Consider the following 23,450-nt stretch of genomic DNA (forward strand, 5'->3'; position numbering starts at 1 on the left):
TGAATTATGCTTGGTAGTCTATTTATACCAAATATTAGGGCCCTTAAATTTGACCCTAAATTTTCCTTGAGAAACTGTATAGTTCTAGGTTTCACTCTCCCCATTCTTCTAGACCTATCTCAAATGCAGCCTCCTTCATGAACCCTTCTCAGTTCTCCAACCTGATGATGGTGTCCCTGCCTTGAGCCCACATAGAGAACAGTGTTTCCCACTTCTCTTTTCACACTCAGTTTTCTTCAATACCTTTGTGGTGTGGATCTATCCCATCCTTCCATCCCCGTCTCCCAGGCTCCAACAGAGCATAAGTTATTCGAGGCATCAAATACTTCTTAGTCATCCTTAGATCCACGTATAGCACCTAGCAGTGTCTGGCATGGAACAATTGCTCTCTGAATGGTATTTGAATTCATTATTGCATCTTCACCACTCGTCTCAATCAGTTCAGCATCACATTCTCCCATTATGCCAGACTTTGCCTGCTGTGCCCCCAGACTGCAGTGCCCCCCACTACTTCCTTCCCATCCTCTGAAGCCCACCCTCAGAGCTCCCTCACTGCTGCCATCCTGCTCAGAACCCTCCCAGCACTCCTAGACTGTACTGCACAGGGTAGGTATTATTATCTGTCTGTGCATCCCTTGTGCCGAGGACTGTGCCAGATCCATGCTTGGGCTTAATAAATGTTTGTCGACATGAACTAAACTGAACCCATAAACTAAACTGAACTGATGAGGTAAGGCACGGAAAATGCCCCAGGGGAAGTACAACTTCAGGCTTTCTTCTGGATCTGGGCTTGGAATCAAATGCTCCATCTCTTCTCCTTTTCCCCTATATTCTCTTAGGACTTGGATACTTACAGTGCCCCGGGTCAGCTCTATCCACTCAGTCATGCCCTTCCGCTCGTCTTCACCCTACCATTAACTAAAGCCAGAAAACTAAAAAGAAACACATGGGAGGGGAGGAAAGCCCCAGGGAGGGATGGTCTCTGGGCCTGCCTGGCCAGGGAGCAGCACTTCTTACTTCTCTCTAAACCCTATGAATCATGGGTAATTGTGGCTTCACTTCCTCCCAAGAGAGCAATCTTTCAGCTTCTGCCAGAAGCAGCAGTGGAAGGGGCTAGGGGGCTCTGTCTCTCTAATGAGCCTCTCAGTGTTAATTAGAACATGCTCCTTCTTTTCAGGTTGCTGCAGCGGCTGAGCCTGATGAGGGCTGATGAGAAATGGCGTCCAAGTCAGGGTGTGAGGAGGAAGAACAGCTTGATGGTGGGGGCTCCAGTGGCCTCAGGCCAAGTGCTGTAGAATGCTGGGGACCAAGGCTGGGTGTTGGGGGCTTTCAAACATGAGCAATGATTTCCACTGATCCAAGATTTCTCAATTAAGAACATTAAAGCCTTCCACATTAGGAGGCCTCTGGAACTTGGCAAGGCAAACCCTAACATAAGTCTGAGGCACAGAGAGTCCGGGGAGCTTTGGGGAGGCTCATGGGGTCCAGGAGGAGAGGTCTGGCCTCCACTCATCTTGCAGTTACACTGGTTTTCATCTTTTCTGTGTACCTCCTCCCAGCCCATTGCTCGAAATATGGCGAGTGTTCAACATGGCAGGGCATTGAAGTCTCCCTAGGTACCCTTGGGAACCTCTCCTGACCACAGCCAGGATGGCAGTGGGGGAGAGTTCCATGACTCAACCGCTCCTAGGTCACAGAGAGCCTCAGGTGAGAGCTGCTCCAGGAAGCCTGATTTGAACCCCAGGTTGGACTGCTTGCCCTCTTCAGTGCTCCCATAGCATCTGGCACTGCTCCTACAGAATTTATCCCCTGCACTGTAATAGCAGGAGATAGAAGACAGTGGTTGTTGTTGTTAGGTGCTGTGGAGTCCCCACTGACTCATAGAATGGAAGAAGGTACTAGGTTAAAATCATGGACTGTGGAGTCCAAATGTTGGCTGCACTCCTGAGGAATGTGTCATTGGGAAAGTTACTTAGTATTTCTAAGCCTTGGTTTTCTCATTCCTAAAATGGGGATAGTAATAATACCTATCTCACATGGATTATAGGAGTAATCAAGGCCAAGTACAGGAGTAATGAAGCAAGTAGGAACAACAGAGGTAGAGACGAGAACAGCACATACAAAGTCCCAGAGACATATATGAAACTACTGAGGCTCAGAGAAGTTAAGCAACTTGGCCAAGGCCACACAGCTCATTGGCAGAAGAGACAGAAGTAGAACTCAGTCTCTTGTAAATGTCTGTTGTGCTTTTAATAATCTCAATCCCTTTTTGCCCTCTTGCTCCAACCCTAGTCTATGTCTGGCCAAAGGAGGTAAGCTATTCCCCAAAGCTGGATTCACTTAGCAAGAGTGCCCCAGTTACACTCTCTACCAGTTCTCACCTTTTCTTCCCACTCCTTCTGACCTAACATGAAAGCCCACCTAATAAAATTACTTCCACTATAAAAATTTTTAAAAGTCCGTAGTACCAATCAGAATCCTGCCCATACTCCATATCTCACCCAGCGAATCAGAGTTAAACTAATTCTCCTGCCTTCTGCCCCAAGTCATAGCTCAAGTTTTCTTTGGTGTTATTAAATGGATACTCCTTCATCGAACCATAATCTCTTTGGGAACAGAGAGGGACTATGTTTTTATTCTTTTTGGTACTTTATTTCCTTCTTACTTTTCACACTATATTTACACACACACACACAAAATATTCATTCAGTGAGTTCTTACTATGTCTGCAATACTCTGCTAGATGTTAGGGGAAGGGAAAAAGAGATGCTTTTTATCCTCAAGGAGCAGAGAGTCATGTGGAATTGAGAGGGGTCTCTCACCTGGGTACACTCATCACCCAATCACTCTGTAGTATTCATTTGGCCCTAGCGTGGGAACTCCCAATAAAGAGAGTTAATTCCCTCATGGCAAGACCTATATTTTTTTAACAGCTTTAATTGTTAACTAAGCTGAAATCTTCCCCTCCTATAGCTTTTCTGCATTGGTACCACTATTTTTACCTGGAATAACAGAAAATACATCCAACCTCTTTTTTACATGCCAGCTTTTCCATATTTAAAAATTCTTTCTGTGTCTATAGTTTCTTCACATGACTCCATCCCATCAAGTTTTCCTTCTTCAGAAACCTTAGGACTCTCATCTTCACAATTAAATACAGCCTCCGGAACTGAGTAGATGCTTTAGACAGGCCCTGAAGAGACCAGTGTGGAGCCCATGGCCAGTCCCTCCATTGTTCCAAGATAGATAGATAGATAGATGGATAGACAGACAGATAGCTGCCATCTAGTCTACACAGGGTGGCAACCTTCTGTACAACAGAACTAAACATTACCCAGCCTGTGTCATCCCCTGATCACTAGCATGTTCCTGTCCATCATTAAGGCCACTGAGCCAGTCTATCTCACTGAGGGTCAATCTATCTATCCCTCTTTAGTCCTTTACATCACCAAACAAGATGTCCTCCGCCACCAATTGATCTTTCCTGATGGCATGTCCAAAGCAAGCAGTGGGACAATGTTCTGTTGTGATCCATAAGGTTTTTATTGACTAATTTTGGGCGTAGATCACCAGGCCTTTCTTCCTAGTCTGTCTTAGTCTGGAAGCTCTGCTGAAACCTTTCCACCATGCTGATATTCGAAATACTAATGGCATAGCTTCCAGCATCATAGCAACATGTTGCAAGCCACCGCAGTACAACAAACTGACAGACAGGTGGTAAAAGGGCTTCAGTAACCCTCTGGGAAGGCCACTAAAGGCTGTACTCACTGCTTTGGGAGCTGCTTCACTGGCTGTTGGCTCTTCTTAAGCTTACAGTCAACTGAAACTCTAAGGCCTTTATCCCAGGACCAAGCTTACCTATTTCATACTAGTGTCAGCAGCTTTTCAAAGCTAAATGCTGAACTTTAGATTTCCCTCTGTTTCATTTGAATTTTTTCATTTAAATAATCTTTCTGTCCTGATAAGATTTCTTCTTTAAAATCTTGAATTTTATCATCAAAGTATTAGCTGTCCCCTTTCAGCTTTGTGTCATCGGACAGTTTGGTAAATGCAACCAACCCTGTCTTGTCAAAATGGTTGAACTAGGCAGGACCAAGGACAGCGTTCTACTCAGCTTCCCTGGAATTGACACTAATAGAAAAAGCAACATTTTAAAAATAACTCTGACAACTCACCTGACTAGACCATATTTATCTAATCCGTATTTCCCCACCGTACTCACAAGTATATCATGGGATATTCTGTCAAATACTTTAATGAAAGCCAAATGCCCTGCCTACTGCTGGCCCTAATCCAGGATAATATGTTGGTATTGGTGCCAAAAACAGAAATGTGGTTATCTGTCTGGAGTCAATCTTGGTGATCTTTTTACCAGATTTTCTTCCCAAGATCCACTTTGTCCACTGAGCTAAAAAAATAGTTCTTTATAATTTATTCATCCTAGAGCAAGAAAGAACCATGGAGGCGATTCAAGGTCTAATTTCTAATTTTGCTGATGAGGAAACCAATGCCCAGAATGTTTAATTGGCATCCCCAAAGTCAGAGTTTAATTAGAGGAAGAACAAGAATTGGATCCCATATCTATGTCTCCAAGTTCAATGTTCCTTCTCAACAGTAGCACACTGCAAAATCTTTCTCTATGTGTGCATGGCCACACACGTGCACACACACACACACACACACACACACACGGCACCTCATTGTCCACCAAGCCAAATCCTAACATTATTATTATTATTTAGGTTTAATAGGGACCCCATGACTGATCACTTTCCCCTCCTACTTCACAGAATAGAAGACACTAGTCTAAGACCCTTCTATGGGTTTGGGCCCCTATTGTAGGGGAGCTTTGCCTTCCAACCCAGTCTGGTTTAAAGTTGGGAATTCTAAGTCTACCTGGAGGAAACCACTGTACTCACACCTCACTTGAGCCTGTGCGTGCCTAGGCATGAAGCTTACACTTTGGGTGGGCATTCAGCTGGGCTATCTCTTCTAAGCCTTGAGTGGAGGTGGGGACTTGCCCAGAGAACAATGGGCCACATGCCTAGTGATCTGTGGGGCAGTTTAGGCTCTTCGTGAATTCTGAGAGAAGTAGAGCCCCTGACTAAACAGTCCAATGGCCTGGGATTGCAAAGGTGTGTTCCTGCCATATAAAAGCCCTGAATTGGAATTATGCAGTGGCCTGTGGCTGGATGCCAGAGGATCTGGGCCATAGGGAAGGGTAGATTAAAAGACTCAGTTTGGATGAACTAGTGGCAAATTAGGTGTGCCTGAAGCAGGGGTGGGCCAGATGGGGAGATATCTGGTACTCTGGATAGCCCCCGAAGGCAAGTCCCCTCACCACCCTCCCTGCCCACCCCCTTGGAGGCCCTGGGTACCTGTTTATTCTTTAGGTCAAGGGAGAGTTCGTAATCGGAGGCGGCAGGGGTGTGGGAGCAGAGCGCCGTCGCCAGAGCAGGCTGCTGCTGGCCAGGGGAGGCTGTGCAGTGGGGTCCAGCCCGTGGGGAGGCACCCCCCGCCCCTGGCCGCTCCTCCTCCTCCTGCAGCTCCTGGGCTTGAGCCTTCGGGGCATGGGCACTGGGTCTGCTGGCTGCCACCGCCGCCGCTGCCACCACGGAGTCCTCCATGCCCCCACTGGCCTGGGCGCAGGAGCCGTCACTGTGAACAAAAGGCAACGGTGCTCGGTTGGGGGAGAGGGGATGGGGTGCATGTAGGTGCAGGGATTGGGGAAGACTGGGACACTCTGGCCTGGCCTTACCAGCAATGGGGCCTCTCTAGTAATGGGGACTGGTGAGGCATCTCCTGCAGTCCCCTTCAGGGAGAGGCTATCATGGCAAGGAAGAACCTAGAGCTAGGGGTGGGGCAAGGAGGAGAAGCTAAACTTGTGAGAGGGTATCCCAGACAGAGGGAAGGAGTAACTATGGCCAGAGCTCAACAGCCTCTGCTTAGAAGCAGTCAGTATAGCTTCTAAGAGTGGTTAAATATAGACTACCTGGATTCAAATTGGGACTCTGCCTCTTATTAGCTATCCAAGTTGAACAGGTTATTTAACCTCACTGTACCTCTGTTTCCCCATCTGTAAAATGGACATAATAATAGTACCTACCTCGTTGGAAAGCTTAATTTAGTTAAAGTCCTTAAAATGATGTTTGGCTTATAGTTACTGCTATATATCAGTGTTGATGATTGTAATTCTCAGTGGTCTAGCTCCATGCCAATGGCTTAAGTAGCTGGGAGGAAGCTGATCCATATCGGGCCAGTATTTGATGCTTATAGACCTGGCTGGAGCACAAGCCCGTTCAGAGTGAGTGAACTCCAGCTTTTTGGGGCTGGATTTGCAGAAAGGAGGATTCTTGCCCTGTTGGGTTTAGCCAAGCATCTATTCTTCCTCAGCCTCTCCTCTCCTCCCATGCAACCAGTAGCAGCTGAGCCCTGGCTGCTATCCACCTGTTTATTCTAAGAATACATCTCACTATCTGGAGACCCCACATTTCAGCCTGCCTGGGGGAGTTAGTTCACTCAGGTTGCTCCTCTCAGCAGCCAGTCCTCAAATTCTGCCCCTTCCTGAAGACCTAGTATTAAGCTGCCTCCACCATGAAGCCTTCCTGGATGACTCCAGCATTCACTGCCCTATCTCCTAAAACATAGACCTATCCTTAGAGAGTCACACTGTCTATTTCACATAGGAGGAGAAGCATCATGGTTAACAGCATGGGCTCAAACCCAGGCTGTACCACTGTGTGGCCTTGGCCAAGCTGCCTTTTCTCTGAGCCTTCATTTCCTTGTCTGTATAATGAATGTAACTAAACCAAAACTGAGCCCACTGCCATCGAGTCAATTCTGACTCACAGCGAGCCCCATGAAGGTACTAGTACCTACCTTACAGGGTTATGGAGGGGTAAAGGAGTTAGTGTATAACATAGTGCCTGGCATAGAGTAAGTGCTCAATAAGCATTAGTTTTTACGCCCCACCCCCAGAGGCCAGGGCCTGTGTTCTATGTGTGATTTTCCTCTCCCCATTTAGTGCTAGGCAAACAATGAGTGTTCAGTAAATACTTGCTGAGGAGTAAAGAAAACCCAAGGGCCATGGGGTTGGTCTTTGTAGTGGACAGTGATAGAAGGCCAGGGCTAGATGGAGTCTTAATTAAGCTCATCCAGTTAAGCCTTCTAGCTTTGCCTTTATGCATATGAGCATGGGGCCCAGGGAAGTGGTGTAGCCTGATACAGGAAGGTTAGGCAACCTTAGGGCTTATCTCTTCCAATACTTCTTCCAGGTAAGATGTCCAAATCATGCCTCTTATTAGCTTCCTGTTCCTTCCACCCAACTTTGGAGTGAAGAGAAGTGTTCTTCCTATGCCCAGTGCTAGAATAACCAAAGATGGGACAAAGAATCCTCTTCATTCTATCTCTATCTGTCCTCTCAGCACTTCTTTCCTCCGTCCCCCAAACAAAGGAGAGCTCATTAGTCGACTCTTGGTGAGACAATTCTGAGGCACATTCTGCACCATCTCCCAAATGTCCCCAGTGAGATTGAGCCCAGTTGCCCCAACCGGTGACCTGATCATTAATGGACCCTGTATTCGCTTTTTTCTCTTCTATGTCTCATTTCCTCACTTCCCTACAGGCATTTCTTGGGATTACCTTGACCCAAATAAACTACTTACATTAAAATAAAATAAAATGAAAAACCACCTTTTCTTTTTTGGCAGGCCCTTGTTTGTGGGCTGCCTCTCTCGGTGTAGACAAAGACTCCAAACTTATTCATAGGGCCTGGGAGTTAGGAAGCCCCTCACTGTCATTCCTAGCTTGCACACGTGCATATGCATACACACACATATCCATGCACACATCATATTTCTAACTAGCCCCGTGGCTTTGGGAAATTCATGCCCTCCTCCTGGATCTCAGTTTCCTCACTTGTCACAAGGGGAGCTTGTTCATCTCTGCAGTCTCTTCCAGCTTGGACATTCTGGGAGCTTGAATTCCAGTCTAGAGACCAGTCCAACAAGGCCCACCAGCCCCATGGTTCCAGGCTCTCTAGCTGATAGAAGCAACTCTATCTTTGTCCACCAACATGCACAGGGGCCCGAGACACCATAGCCTTCCTAGGTGTATCAGGAAAAAGGGTTAGCAAGAGGATCCTGTCCTTGCAATGCTTTCCTAGACTTCCTTACAGATTTGTGTGGTAGAAGGTGAGTGTGGAACCCCAGAACTTCTCTCATCAATATCACATAGTTTAAGGTTATATAAACCAAAAAACAAACTCACTGCCATTGAGTCATTTCCAACTCATAGCGGCCCCCATTGGGTTTCTGAGGATGTAAATCTTTGTGGAAATAGATTGCTCCATCTTCCTTCCATGGAGCAGCTGGTGGGTTTGAACCACTGACTTTCCAATTAGCAGTCAAGAGCCTTATCCACTGCACCACCAGAGGTTCTTTAAGGTTATATAGTGGAGGGCAAAGAACATGGGCTTTGGTGTCAGACAAACCTGGGTTAGAATCTCGGCTCTGCTACTTACTGTGTGGCCTTGAGCAAGTTACCTAACTTCTTTGTGGCCCTACTTTCTTATGTCTAATATGGATATCCTAATAAATACTTTGTAAAGTTTTTAAATTTTTTAGCAAGGTTATTTATTCTTTTCTGTGAATAATAAAATATGCCTGGCACACAGCAATCCTTAATAAATGGTGATAGTGTTTGTGGTTATTTTCTGAGCTAGAAATCCCAAAGGAATTCCCAGAAAAAAATATCACGAAGAATTGCAAAGTGGAAGGTGTTCTCAATATCTATCTATCTTTCTTATCAGCCTTCACAAAATAGAAACAATAGGGTTACACCTTATGGCTTTTCCCAGCATCCAGGCTGGCTCTCAGGATTTCTAAAGAGGAGTGAAGCTGGACTGGCTTCTTTGATGCTTCCTCCCACCCATTTTCCATCTACTGGAGCAACAACACAATGATAGGCCCTTGGTCTTGGATGCCACCAAGTCATGAGATCATGGCCTCTGGGGAATCTGTGTATACTATCACCTACAGGAAGTCCCCTTGGCTGTACCCCATCACAATGTGGGGCATTCCCTCTGTGGGCATTTGTCCAGTGCCCAATGTATAGATTTGCACTTTGAGCATTTTTTCAGGGAGCAGTGGAGTAGAGTGCTCAGAGTCTCTGTTTGGTGGGTAGGCATCAAGAAAATGTTCCTGACCTTTTGTCTCCCTCAGAGTACTTCATCTATATAGATGGTCCAAGGAAAGGGGTTGTAATCTTCATCCTAGGATGTCACAGCTGGAAGGACCATCTACTTCAATTTGGAAATAATCTACTTCAATCCACAGTCTCTTAAGGAACTGAAAGCCCATTGTTCCAGTGCCTGGAACATCACTCCTCCCAGGACACAAGCTCTGTCCCTTCAGTTTCCAGAGTCTGCTAGACTGATTTCACATTATGAAGCTACCATCCTTAGTGGGTCATATTTCAGGCAACCAGACACTTGGACAAGAATTATGTGGGTGGGATCCACTTTGTGACCTGAATGATTGCTTGCAAGCCCCTCCCCTGAGCTCCTAGAGGGCGATCCTATTCATCTTAGCTCTCTTGGGCTCCATATCCAGTTGTTGGAACAGATTCCTTGGCTAGAAGCACAATAGTATAGAGAAACTTAGGCTGACTGGTGGCATACTAAAGATGCTGCTCACAAGAGTATTCACTCAGTCAGGGCACCCACATGAATATGCCAAAAAACAGAATGTGAGTAGGACCAAAAGGAGTGGAATCTTAGAAGGTTGTGATTGAGTCCACATGACATTAGGATGATACACATACCCAAGGTGTCCATGGAGGTAATTATATACACATGAATACAGGATTTGATGGAAAGTGAAGCTTTGAGAAATTGGTGGAACAAGTGGTTGCTCAGAGGAATGCATGTGCCCAAGACCAGAATGAGCCATGTGTTGCAACTGAATGTCATATCAGAGGAGGGTCACTCATCTGAGAAGCTGGCTTGTGCTCAGAAGGATGCTAGATGCCCACTAAGCATATCTGGTCCTGGCACATATGTGACTCCCCTGAAATCCCAGTGACCACTCCAGCCTATTATTTACTCCATCAGAGTAAACTTCCTAAAATGCAGATGTTTTAATGCTAATCTTCTGTTCAAAAACCCCAGTGGGGCCCCATTGCTGGTAGAATAAATCCTACAATTTGACATTCAAGATCATTCACTATCTTTCCCCAATCTCACTTTCCAGCCTCATTCTAATCCAGTGACCTATCCACTCTGTCCACAATGAAACTCTCCCCAAATCTATTGAGCCTTCTCATGTCACCATGCCTCTACCCACAATTTACCTCACCTGAAATGCCTTCTTCTCTCATGCCCCCTGCCCTGGCCCCTCCTTTGTCTGCTTCATCAACTCTTTCAAGACTCACTGTCTGCCCCCAGGAAGAATCAGTCCCATTCTCCTATGCACACTAATAATGCTTGCTTGGCACTTGCTTTAATTTCAACAATGACCACTTTGTGCTCTAAGTATTTTTTTATGTGATTCTGTTCTGCACCAGACTATGTCATATGCACCTTTTTTAAATCACAGATGCTTATCAGATAAATGGACACCACTTAAACTCCACTACTTTCTCAAGGACAAAGATACTGGGTGACCCTGGTGACACATTACCAAGGAAGGACTTGACCAACTGCTGGAAGTGCCTTCTGCTGTCAACCCCATCAGGGACTGTATCAGCTCCAGAGAGCTAACTGGTCCAAAGTCATACCCTTTCCAGGGCTATCCACATCCAGTGTCTAGTTGAGAGGGAACAGAAAACCCAGCCATTTTGACCCAACATGGGGCAATTTTGATACTCCTTCTTCCTCCAGAGCTTGCTGTGGAATTGGCTGAAACAGATGTTGGGCCTTCATCCCAGTCTGAATTTTCATTTAGCCCCATGCTGTTTCCCCAACACCCTTCCACAAGAGTTGATCGCAAGTGTACTCCCTGGTAAACATTTGGCACACTGAATTAGAGTTGGCTTCCTGGACAATCCAACTTGTGATGGATACCCAATCTTTCTTTTCTTCCCTTTTTGTTGATAGCCAAGATTACCCTGGTCTTCTTGCCCCCAGATCTGTAGAAATTTTTTGGTTTCAAGACATCTTTGATGAGGTGGGGACCAGGTTTGCTGGTCCAATAGAGCCTGGTGGAACCACTGACACTATGGCCCCTAGCTGCCCTTCAGGTCTGGAACTGAACCCACACCTGTGGTTTCCAGCCAAACAAAATACAGGCATATGAGTTGAACATTTACCTCAAGTAGATACACTCCCTGGAGAGAACAACCATGGGAGAAAGAAGGGCTGCTTATGCACAGGGAGACAGCTCAGGGGGCAGGAGTGTATGGAGGAATGGACACTGGGAAGAGGTAACTATGGGGAGGAAGTGGGAGGGGAGCTGTTGCATTGTGGTAAACTGTGGTCAATGACATGAGACAAAGTATATGTGAACTGCTGTAGGGAAAGTGAATTTGCTCTGTAAATCTTCACCCAAATCACAATTTAAAAAAAAAAAAAGACACCTTTGATGAGATCTATGGTGTCTCTTTCTAGAAAAATGCAAATCATTTATACATGCCACACTTTACCCTACATCAGGGGCTTTATAGACTCCATGGACTCCAGGCTAAGAACACTATTTTACAGCAATGATATCCATCCACTTGTTCACCATTCACTGAATATCTGAGAATACGCTGAGAACTGTGCCAATGTCAGTGTGAGCTCTGGTCATACAGAGAAAATGAGTGGGTACCACATAGCACAGACCTTTCCAGAGAGAGGTTGCCATTATCCATTATCTGCAGATCACTCGCAGAATCTTTGTTCAATGGTAAGTGGAGTGAGGCCCCTGTTTCTTCAACTTACTAGTTAGGTGATCTCAAGCAAGGTATCTAACTTTCCTGTACCTCAGTTTCCTTATCCTCAAAATAGACATTTGAATTCTTCCTTTATAGGAAAGTGATGAATATGAAATAACCTCATAAACTGGTATGCCTGCCACAATGGGAAATATGACCTTTCTATAGGAGTATCTTCCATATGCTGAGAACTGTCACAAGAGCTGTGTGAGCTCTGGTCATACAGTGAAAATGGTTGAGTACCACACAGCCCAGAGCTGTCCAGAGACTGTCGCCATTATCCTTAACACTCATGGAACCCTGTCTAAGTGAGAAGAGAGTGCACCTGGCCAGGCCCATCAGCATGTCTGCTCACACAGCCCTCATCAGGGAGCTGATGCAGGGCAGTGTGTGTTCTCCCCGGGCTCCTCAGTAGACCCTAGCAGGTCATATTACCCACTACCAGGAACTAGAGGGGACAGGTGCATTTCAATAGCTGGGTGAGAATGAGAAGAAGGTGGGGGAAGTGCTCCAAATTTCAAAATATTCCTGCTTGATAAGGGGAAGACTGCAGAAAGGCAGGAAGGGACCAAGGCCCCCAGCTCTCCTGCCAGAAGCTGGCTAGGGTGGTAGCCTTTGGCATAAAGGTGGGGGAAAGGAATGAGGAGGAGTGGAAGCTCAGCCCCTGAGAAATTGTTGGTGTTGATGGTCAAGAGCAGTCTTGTGGGAAGATGAGGTTGAGGGCTGTTTTTCCATCTGTGCAATGGCTAGCACAGTAATTACTAAAGACCTTGATAGAAGTATTTTGAAAGTTGAAGGACTCTTAAGTCAGATGATTGCTCCTGAGGGCCTGACCAATTGCCCTAGATCATCCCAGATGCTCTCAGCCATTCTGAAAGCTTTTCTGGGACAAAGAAACTCAGCATTTTCCAAACAAAAGCTAACAATATGCCTCACATCCCCTCAAGATGTTTCAGCTTTTACTGAAAATTTATTTTACTAACACCCTCCTCTAAATCAATAAAGTGATCTTAGACAGTCAGAACAAAGGCACTGAGCAAGGAAGCCAAGTGTCCTCCATAGGCCCAAAGGGCCCTGGGGAGGAGTTGAGGTGAATAGGAGGCCAGTAGTGACGTACAAGATACAAATTGACCGCACTGATTCAAAGAACAGGCTATAAAAACCTGCTGGAGATGGTATAAGGACCAGCAGATCAGAGTTGGGGTCACATTTCACCTCTGCCAACAGCATTCTGTATAACCTTGGGCAATTCACTTTTCCTCTCTGGACCTCTGTCTCCTTATTTTAAAATGGACAGTTTGGGTAAGATGCTTTGACATTTGGAAGGAAGGCGAGGCCAGCATCCTGTCTTCCCTTTGCCCCATTATACCATCCCTGCTCATGCCTACAGGCAAGTGGCTTGGCTCCAATTCCTCTACTCGAAACATCCAATGACACAGCATGTCTTCCTTTGCCCTCTGACATCATTTAATCCCAATCAGCACCTCCCCTGGTGCGTGACTCTTTGACCTCGATTATCCAACCTGGAAGCCAGGTCCGAGAATAGAAACCACTGGAGGAGGGCAGATGTAGCTTTCCAAGCTCATCTACTTCCAGAAGCCACCCTGAACTTATTGGCAGTGACAGATGCTTCCCCCCGCCCCATGCATCATCTCCTAAGGGCCCTGAGAGAGTAAGCTATTTTCTCTCTTTGTTGGCTCCTTGGAGACTCCAGGCTTCGGTCTCACAGCTGTTCCCAAAGGTGCTGGTCTATTTGGTTTGTCTCTAGGGGTTTCCTGTCAAAGGAATCACAGCCACTGCTCTGGGCTTGAGCCTTTCCCATGCCCAGGCCCATAACACCCAGGGGCACTCACTGAAAGTGGTCATAGAATCAGCCCATTCAGGCTGTCTCCAGATCTTGATGTAGAAGCTTCTCAACTCAGCCCCACACAACTGAGAGTCAGCACCTGGACACATCAGAACCCAATATGCTCCAGGAAGGCCCTGCCTGGCCTGTGAGGAAGCTTCCTTCGCCACCTCAGGACACCCTCCTGGGCTCATGACCTGGCCACAGTGACCAATGCCATCTTACTGTCACTGGAACCCTAATATTTTGGAGGGTTTTATTTTCTCAGAAATAAGCATGGATCTGAAAGCAAAATCAAGCTCTAAGAACATCTTCCCTGTCCCACCCCAACACACAATTTCACAGACACATATTTCTTCTGGACTGAGAAGTCAGCTCTCTATGCACCTAGATGCACCTCAGATTTTCTTACCATCTGTTCTGGTTACCTAGTGCCATTCTGACAAGAATATACCACAAATGGGATGGCTTTAACAAATAGGAGTTTATTCTTAAAATTTGGAGGCTTTAAGTGCCAGGCTCTAGGGGCTGGGTAAAAGCCCCTCAACCTTGGGTTGCAGGTCTGCCTCCTGCTTCTGGCCCTCTGAAGCTGAAGGCTTTTCTTCACTCAGCTGCAGGATGCTGAGACTGATCAACCCAAGGTTGACAAGTAAGGAGGCACAGTCCTCATGTTACCAAACCACACAGCAGGCCATTAATTTAAGTTGATTGTAAATCCCAAGGTTGGCAGAGCATGGCAGGCTGCTGAACAACGACATAGCTACATGCAGGGTTTAAGCATGCCATAAGCTATAGACCATTCCCCAAGGATTCTCCTTATAAACAGGAAGAAGACCATATCCCTAAGGTAGCCACTCAGCTGCTCACAGTAGACTCCACCATGGAGTGGATTAGCAGTCTCATCATGGGGAATACTACCACCAGCTGCCCAGTCACTCAACCAGGCCCAGCCAAGTTGACACACAGACATAACCACCACACCATCTATGTTTGTTTGTGCTGTCCCCCTAGTAGAATATATTTCCCATCTCCTTACACTCATATCTTATCTAACTTGAAGATGAGGTTCATTCCCACTGCCTTATAAACCTTCCTCAAACATACAATCTAAAGTCATCTCATAGCTGATAGATAGTGTTTAATCTTTACAGCCTGGTGAACTCTGGCTTTTATTTAAATGCTTTTCCTTTATTATGAACTATTTTATATATGCAAATGTGTAGATAGCATTTATGTGAGGTATAAAGAAAAATATTAACATGCTGCACCAACCACCTAGCTCAAGAAATAACACATTAGAAACTCTTAGCACCCCATTATTTTCTCCTTCCATCCTGAGAGGAATCTTTGTCCACACTTAATGTTTATCATCCCCTTGCTTTTCTTTATGGACAAATTTCCTCCTTGTCTTTACATAACCAATGGTCGCTGCTTCATATGAGCAGTGAGTTTGCATAACATGCCTTATAGAGGAAGCTCAGGAACACTGGGTCATGCAGAGTCAGGAAAGCCCTCCAAGGGGATGCCTCCCTCATCTCTATGCTGGCAGGACTGGAAAGGAGGTAGGGGTCTGACCATGGCTGCGTTGTGCCTCACCGTCTAGGGCCCCATTATTACAGCAAGGAAGAGTTTTAGGAAAGAACATGGAATTATTCCTTAAGGAGCCCTTCCTTCTGGCCCTTTGTGTTCTGAATGTGTACTGATTTTCAGTTGGACTATTATGGCCATCAGAGTAACACAGAGGAGTTTGGTGGTACCAGGAGCAGCTCACGGAAGCACCACGTGAAGCCAGGTGAGGTACTCAAGAGAAGCATCAGCCTAGGAACCAGCTGATAGTTAAGTTCAGAGTGTGAGAGCTTTGGGGTCCCTGAAGGGAGGGAGCAAATGAGGCCACAGGCACAGCCAACTGACAATTAGAGGCAGTAAGCACTCAGCTGCTAACCACATAACTGGTGGTTCGAACCTAGCCAGCATCTCCACCAGAAAAAGGCCTGGCAATCTCCTGTAAAAGTCACAGCCTAGAAAACCCTATGGAGCAATTATACTCTGTCACATGGGGTCATAGGAGTTGAAAATCAACTCCATGGCACCCAATAATATTGTAGCCATTAGAAGCACAGACTCAGCACCAGATTGCCTAGGTTTGATGCTGGCTCTGCCATTTACTTACTGTATGTGGCCTTGGGCAAGTCATTTAACTTCTTTGTGCTTCACTTTCCTTGATATAAAGTGAAGGAAGTAATACCACATTTTTATGCAAATAACACTCGTATGATACCTTTTTTGCAAACTGCACAACCCCCTTACATGTTACTTTCCTATGTGTGCTATGCACATTATATGTATGCCTGTTATTTTTAAGAGTTTATTAAAATACAGAGTTTATTTCACATGTATATTTTTGTCACCTCACCATTTCTATTTGTCTGGCCAGTGCTACTACTATGTCCTGTCATAACATTCCACACATACTTAAAAACAAAGGATGGAGTTCCATCTTTAAAAATTAAACAGGCATTTTGGACAACACATTCTTGGCAAAGGAACCTGGACAACATTTATCAGACACAGTAGGGAAAGTTTTCACTCTGCATTATAAAAAGGACAGCCAGATAGGAACTGTTACACACAGGAAATAAGATGGGAAATGTTAATAAACTGTTCAAACTATTGCTGCCAGAGATCTTGAAGAGGCTCCTGGTCAGTCATCCAGAAGCAATTCTTCATGTAATTGATAAATCTGGCTCCTCCCACTTTGGAAAAAGAACACACCTTTTCCTATATTTGTTTGCATTTTTTGTGTTAATGTCTTTTCTAGAACTAGCTTCTTTCGGTATTTCAGGAGTTTTTTTCCTATATTTTGAAGGATCCTTGACTTTTGGAGGTTGGTGTTGATAGTTTTGAGTCATTTCCATTCTGGTTTGATTTCTGTGCTTTTTTTTTTTTTTTTTTTTTTTTGCTGGAATAGCCCATATAGATTTCTTCACTGGAACTTTTTGTTCAGTTTCTTCATCATCATCATCACCATCATCATCAACATCTTCATAAGCAGCAAGTTTTACTTTTTCTATGGAAACTTGTTACCACTCACAGGGGCAGATGGCTTTTCTGATACATGTAAGGGTTTCATATCCTCCTTCTCTTCATCATCTGACCCTCCATCTTCCTCCACAGCTACTAAGTTCTGTTCACTAATATGCACAGGCCCTGAGCCGCACTTCAACCACAAGACCACAGGTGACATTATTTCAAAGCCCCCAAAGGGAGACCAATGGCTATATAATTTCAAAGTTGCCAGTGTTACTTTAATTGGTCTGCCTTCAAAATTCATTGCCTGTACTTCAACAATGTGCAATTCATCCTTTGCACCAGCCCTTTCTTAAAGATAACTGGTGCTCACTTTCATCATTACCCACCTTGATGTGATAATCTTTGTCAGCCTTTAGTTCACAACCAAAAAGATAGTTTTGGGGCCTCAAGGGTTTCATGTCCTTGTCCATCAAACTTTCTATGGCGGAGGACACCCACTTAGATGGGAGAGAAAGAGGATGAAGATAAACCACTACTGTTGCTGAGAGTAGCCATCCAGGACAGAAGCACACCAGGGCTGCACACGAGGGCTGTGTGGGTGTTATATACATTGGCACGTTATATGCGAAAATATGGTATATGTAAAACACTTATACATCTGCGTAGTAACTTTTTTTTTAAGGATGTCCAGCATTTTGTCAGATAAGTAAAACCACCATCCATTTTCTCTTTAATATTATTTTTTTAATGTGAAAAAATATGAAGAGCATAATCCCAGAATAAAGAACAGTCCTTTAACTTAAACTATTATTTTTTAATGTTCTTGATGTCGTGTGCTAGAATTCTTTAAATAGAATATTGGGCTTTTCCATATGATGTGTTTTCTGAAGTTCTGGGTTAGCAATGATGTAAAAGCAAGTCCATTCGACTCATAGTGACCCCTCCTTGGGTTTCCAAGGTGGTATCTCTATGGAAGTAGATTGCCCAATCTTCCTTCCAAGGAGAGGCTGGTGGGTTTGAACTGGCAAACTTCTGGTTTGCAGTCAAATGCCTTAGGCACTACATCACCAGAGGGACTCCTAAAGAGAAGCTTACCAGAAGATAATAAAGGCTGTGAGGCAACATAGTGTAATGAGTATGAGATTTAGAAAAGACAAACCAACCATGGTTAAAATCCTGGCATTCACTAGCTATATGGCATTGAACTAGTTCCTTAACCTCTCTGAGCCTGTTTGTTCATGTGCAAAATGGGAATACCTACTACATGATTTTGCTGTGGTGGTTAATGAAATAATGCTTTTATATATGGCATTTAGTTGATGCTGGTAAAAGAAGCCTCCTTCTCTAATCTCTGGGCTTCTTGTGCTTCTCAACTTCTGGCTCATGAATTGCTTGGCTCCCTGGAAACAGGGACCTTGTCTTGTCCTTTTTAAGATCTGCTATTATGGAGACCTACACAAGCTGTGTGAGCACACAGCTCATCCTGGAGGCAGGGCATGAGGCCATGCCTGGGTGTTTTGTATTCTCCTGATTATAAAGTCTCTTCATTTCACCACCCTCCTGTTCCAATCTAAGTCAGCCATTACCCCACCAGGGCAGATGTTCTTTGGTCCTGAGACATTTCTGGGGAAGGACACCCTCCTAGCTCCTCACAGGCTCAATTTCACCACTTCCCAGGGAAAAGGTCTCTGGTGGCCTCCAGATGCCTGTGGAGGCCACATGTGTGCTTGCTGAAAACAGAAGTCTTCTGACCCAAAAGATGGACATGGTAGAATACCAGTAGGGTAGGACACTGCTCTGGACATGCATCTAGTTACTCACAGCCTGTTTCCCTACAGCCACATTTCTTAACTTCAGCTTTCCTACTGGAAGCCTTTCCCAATATTTTGCTTCCATCTTTCTTGCTGCAGTAGAAACCACTCATGAGCTTACAGTACCAGAATAGCCATGCAGCTTTCCACACACTTGGGAGTGATCTCCGAAAGCATCTAGGAGGAAGGGACAATCCCTAGGCTGCAGCAGTGTACTTGACAGTGCAGCATCTGTCCAGACCTAGGTTATGGCGGGCCTGATCTCTGTAGGACACACTGGCTTTAGAAAGAAGCCTCAGTCGTCCGAAGCTTGGGGAGCCCTCCAACAGACAGGGTGTGGGTAGGAAGGACTATAAACCTTTCCCTGCTGAGGTTAAACTGTCTTCTCCTCTCAGGAGAACAGGCAGTCAAATTGCTGGCCTGAAGATTCTCCTGATAAAACGCCTCTGCTCTTAATCCCATCCCAGCCTGTGCTGTGACAGCGTGGTGCTGGGTTAAATCATTTCCTTTCCAGCCTTGATGTCCAGAAAATCTTCTCTTCTGGCCTGTTGGGCCCTCCTTGATTGACATTCATCCGGACCTTTAGCTTCTTTGATCTCTTCCCCAAATTGGTCACCTAGTACTCAGAATCAGTCTCTCTCTCTCTCTCTCTCTCTCTCTCTTCCATTCTCTCTTTCTCTCATTCTCTCACTCTTTTTCTCTGTCTCTCTTTCTCTTCTGAATACTGGGTTCTTTCCAACCAACATTTCATATGTTATGAGCTAAGCTTGAATAGAAATAGCTGAAAAACTACCTTCTTCCCCATGCCTATCACCTGCCATCCAAAGGAGGAAAGGACCCTCTCTCTGAAGGGCATGTCTCTGAAGGGCACAATGACCCTAAAAAACATGCAAGATAGTATCTGCCCTTCTGCTTGCCATACCAGGGGCTCTGCCACTAGGACCATATCCTCTGAAGTGGTTGTCCCATTCTTTCTAAATATATCCCCATCTTACCTAGAAAGGCTCCTTCTCCTGGAACTCCTACGTCTTGCCCAATTTTTCCCTCTCTGTTCTTAAAAAAGGAGCCCTGATGGCACAATGGTTAAAGAGCTCAGCTGCTAAACAAAAGATTGACAGTTCAAACCCACCAGCTGAAGCCTGCTTCCATAAAGATTACAGTCTTGAAAACCGTAAGGGGCAGTTCTACTCTGTCCTATAGGGTCACTATGAGTTGGAATCGACTCGCTGGCAATAAGTGGGGCTCTTGAAAACCCAGCTATAAAAATGCATAGTGGCTAAGACACTTGCCTGCTAACCAGACGGCTGGCAGTTCAAACCCACCAGCCACTCCTCGGAAGGAAGGTTGGGCAATCCTACTTCCGTAGTGATACTGCCTCGGAAACCCAAGGAGGGGTCGCTATGAGTCGGGGCCGACTCGACGGCACATAACAACAACAACAACAAGCATATTTTGAGTGCTTACTAGATGTCAGACACCTTTCCATAATCATCTCATTTAATACTCCCAATCACATTAAAAGGTAGGAACTATTGTTATCCCCATTTTACAGATGAGTAAATTTAGGATTAGAAAGCTTAAGTAGGTGCCCAAAACTGAATTCAACTTAATCAAGGTTACACAGCTTGTAAGTAGCTAAGCCAATTTTTGAACCCAGATTGAATTACTCTGGTCTATGCTTTGAACTTCTCTACATGATAGTGCTTTTTAGGAATTCTCCTGAATTCATCTTCAAGCCTAGGACACTCCTTAACCAGATCCTGACTTCTCTCTCCCTTTCACACCTCAAAAGGAACCCATAAGTATTATCTGGTGGTCATCCCTTTGCCCCTGGAGAAGGGAACTCTTATATTTTTGAGTTCTTTGATGATCAGCAAACCTGAGTATCCTGTTCACATAATAATTTCTCACTGCGAATTAGTAAACTGGTGTCTTATATAAGACATCAATCCCTTATTAATTTGTTTCTGATGAGTCAGTTCTCTCAGTATCTGAGGACCTCAGGGTAGTATAATTGATTCTTCAAGCCTGTAAATCTTTGGTTAGACTTAGAACATGTTGACCACACCAAGATCCCACCAGCCTCTGTGGATGGTACTTGGGGCATGAATAAGGCAACACATTAAAACAGTAACAAGGAGGATGAAAGATTTAAAGTCACTAAAGTCACTGTTCAGTTGCTGCCCTTCTCTTCATATGAACTTTAGTCCTACCTCTGCCAGTATCTATCTTTATGAACTTGAACAAGTTACTCATCTTGTAAGAGTCTATTTCCTCAGCAGTGAAATGGGCCCAGTAATTCTTGGTCTTCTGATTTTTAGCAGGGTTGTGGTGAGGACCAAATGAACAAAAAGACGGGAGAGGTTTGTAACCTGGCAAACTTCACAGATGTCCATTGTTAAGTGTTCCCCTTCACCCTCCTTCATTTCCCATCTTTCCTGTCATTGAAGTAAAATAAACTGCATCCAACTCTAGCTCAGAGGATGGGACATGGGTTCCAGGCTCTTCCTAACATCATTCCAGGGGCACATCACAGCACCCAGGTTGCACTTCCCAAGGCATATGGGTGTTATGGGTTGAATTGTGTACCCTAAAATATGTGTTGGAATCTTAACCCCTATACCTGTGGATGTAATCCTGTTTGGAAATAGGATTTTCTTTGTTATGTTAATGATGTTATATCAGTACAGGGTGGGTCCTAAACCTAATCATTTCTTCATTATAGAAAGAGTGGATCAGATGTAGTTGCATGCACACACACACACACACACACACACGGAAGACAGATGCCATGTGAGGATCGTCTACGAGCCAAAGAACTAAGGAATACAGACAAGAAAAGAATCAACTGGCCAAGACCCTGATTTGGACATTCAGCCTCCAGAAATGTGAGAAAATAAATTTCTGTTCTTCAGTGCCCCCCACTTGTGGTGTTTGTGTTACAGCAGCACTAGATGACTAAGACAATAAGAAACAGAGAAAATGAGAGCAGTTAGTTGTGAGAGGACTGAGGAATTATTGAGTGAAGTGAGGTTTTTCTCCTTTTTAAGATTTCCTTTTGTGCTACAGAAATAATGTTTTAAACAATAAGTCAAATGTAGAAATAAAACCCACTGCACTGTCCTATCAAACACTTCCCCTTTCTTACATATATGCTCATATTAGTTTAAATGTTGCATTTTCCATCAGTCTCTGGGGTTCACTATTTGTATGTTATCATTTATCCTTGTTTTACTTTGAAAATGCTTCTGGTCTCTATATATGTCCCATCCCTGGCCAAAGCAGAGTGCTTTCTTATTTAAACATTGCTTGTGATGGTTAAAATTATGTGTCAACTTGGCTGGGCCATAATTCTCAGTGGTTTGGCAGTTATGATGTAGTCATCCCCCATGATGAAATCTGATATACTATAATCACTTCTGTCATGAGATCTGCTATGAGCAGCCAATCAGTTAAAAGAGAGTTTCCTCAGCGGAATGGCCTGCTTCTAATATAGTAGACATTCTGGCAAAGTTCTCTGACTTTTTGCTTGATCTGGATCCTGCATCTGGCTCATCATCATCTGACCCCCAGTTCATAAGACTTGAACCAGCAGCTTGCTGTGTTACCTACCCATCTTGGGATAGTTGCCTTCCCAGCCTATGAACCAATAGCCTGCCATCTTACTCATCAATCTTGGATTTGTCAGCCTTCACTGCCTGCAGCCTGCTATACTACCTGCCAGTCCTGGTTTTGTCAGCTCCCGCAGCTACGAGAGTCAGAAGAAGCCTCCAGCCTGACATCTGACCCATGGATTTGGGACTTGCCAGCCTCTTTTCAATTGCTGGCCCCCTCTTTGTATGAGCTTTAGTCCTATCTCTGCCAGTTTCTATCTTTATGAATTTGAACAAGTTGCTCATCTTCTCAATTTCCTCAGCAGCAATATGGGCATAATAATTCTTGCTCTTTAGATCTTTAACAGGGTTGTGGGGAGGATCAAACTACAGAATTTTGTAACCTAGGAAACACTGCACAGATGTACATTGTTAAAGTTAAGACTGACTTCCCATTCACCCCTCCTTCATTTCCCATCATGTCTGTCCTTGTAGTGAAATAAATTGCAAGAGCCATTTCCTTGAGATAAATCTCTCTGTATATACATCTATATGCCTAAGACCCTGCTGGAAGGGACACTGGGGATTAAACAGTTCACCACCTCATTTTACAGTTGAGGAAACTAAGAGAGTGCCTTATCTAAGTCTGAGTGGTGGGGAAACACCAGCTTAGTGAGAAAGCCTGAGTTTTACCTTGTTTCTGTGCTTAACCACAGAAGACCTTAGACAAGTCACTCCCCTCTGATTCTGAGTCCCCTATCTGTCCATCTCATCTGTTCTCTCTTTAAGCCCTGATATCCTGTGGTTCTGAGTCAGCAGACCCTTCTTCTTTTCCCAGCAGCACTGGGGGAAGCTCTTTGAGCAGCCAGATAGGTGTCCATAAGGGCCAACTGACCAATTTGACATCTACAGAGTCCTTCCTTGCAGGAATGCTGGCTCTTCCATACAGATCCCTGGCCCCATGCAGGGTCCAAAGCCCACTCCAAGCCCCCTGTGCACCACCACTCAGCCACAGAAGTCCCAGTCATTCTTGGGCTTTCAACCCCCAACAGATTCTAGATAGTGAACAGCCTACTGGACAACTCCACCTGGAGGACCACAACTACCTCAAATCAATGTCCCCAAACTGAATTCATCTTTCTCTACCTCCTCCTCCAACATGCCTTATCTTGGAGGCACCACCATCCACCCAGTTCACTCTCCCCTTTCTTCCAACCAACCACTGAAGTCCTGTTCATTTTTTTCCCAAAGAAAACA

At 44.9% G+C, this 23,450-nt stretch overlaps 1 protein-coding gene across 1 annotated transcript in view; it reads right to left on the bottom strand.

Annotated features, from left to right (window-relative positions):
• IQSEC3 (IQ motif and Sec7 domain ArfGEF 3) overlaps window positions 1–23,450 on the bottom strand; it is a 140,154-nt gene that overhangs the window by 52,226 nt on the left and 64,478 nt on the right. Inside the window, exon 3 of the mRNA XM_007937052.1 lies at window positions 5,379–5,658. Within this exon, the coding sequence (XP_007935243.1) occupies window positions 5,379–5,658 (280 nt within the window). The remainder of the gene's footprint in view (window positions 1–5,378; window positions 5,659–23,450) is intronic.

This window comes from Orycteropus afer, unplaced genomic scaffold, assembly GCF_000298275.1.
Source record: "Orycteropus afer afer isolate SDZICR_OR568_19922 unplaced genomic scaffold, OryAfe1.0 scaffold00040, whole genome shotgun sequence".
Classification (NCBI taxonomy): domain Eukaryota; kingdom Metazoa; phylum Chordata; class Mammalia; order Tubulidentata; family Orycteropodidae; genus Orycteropus; species Orycteropus afer.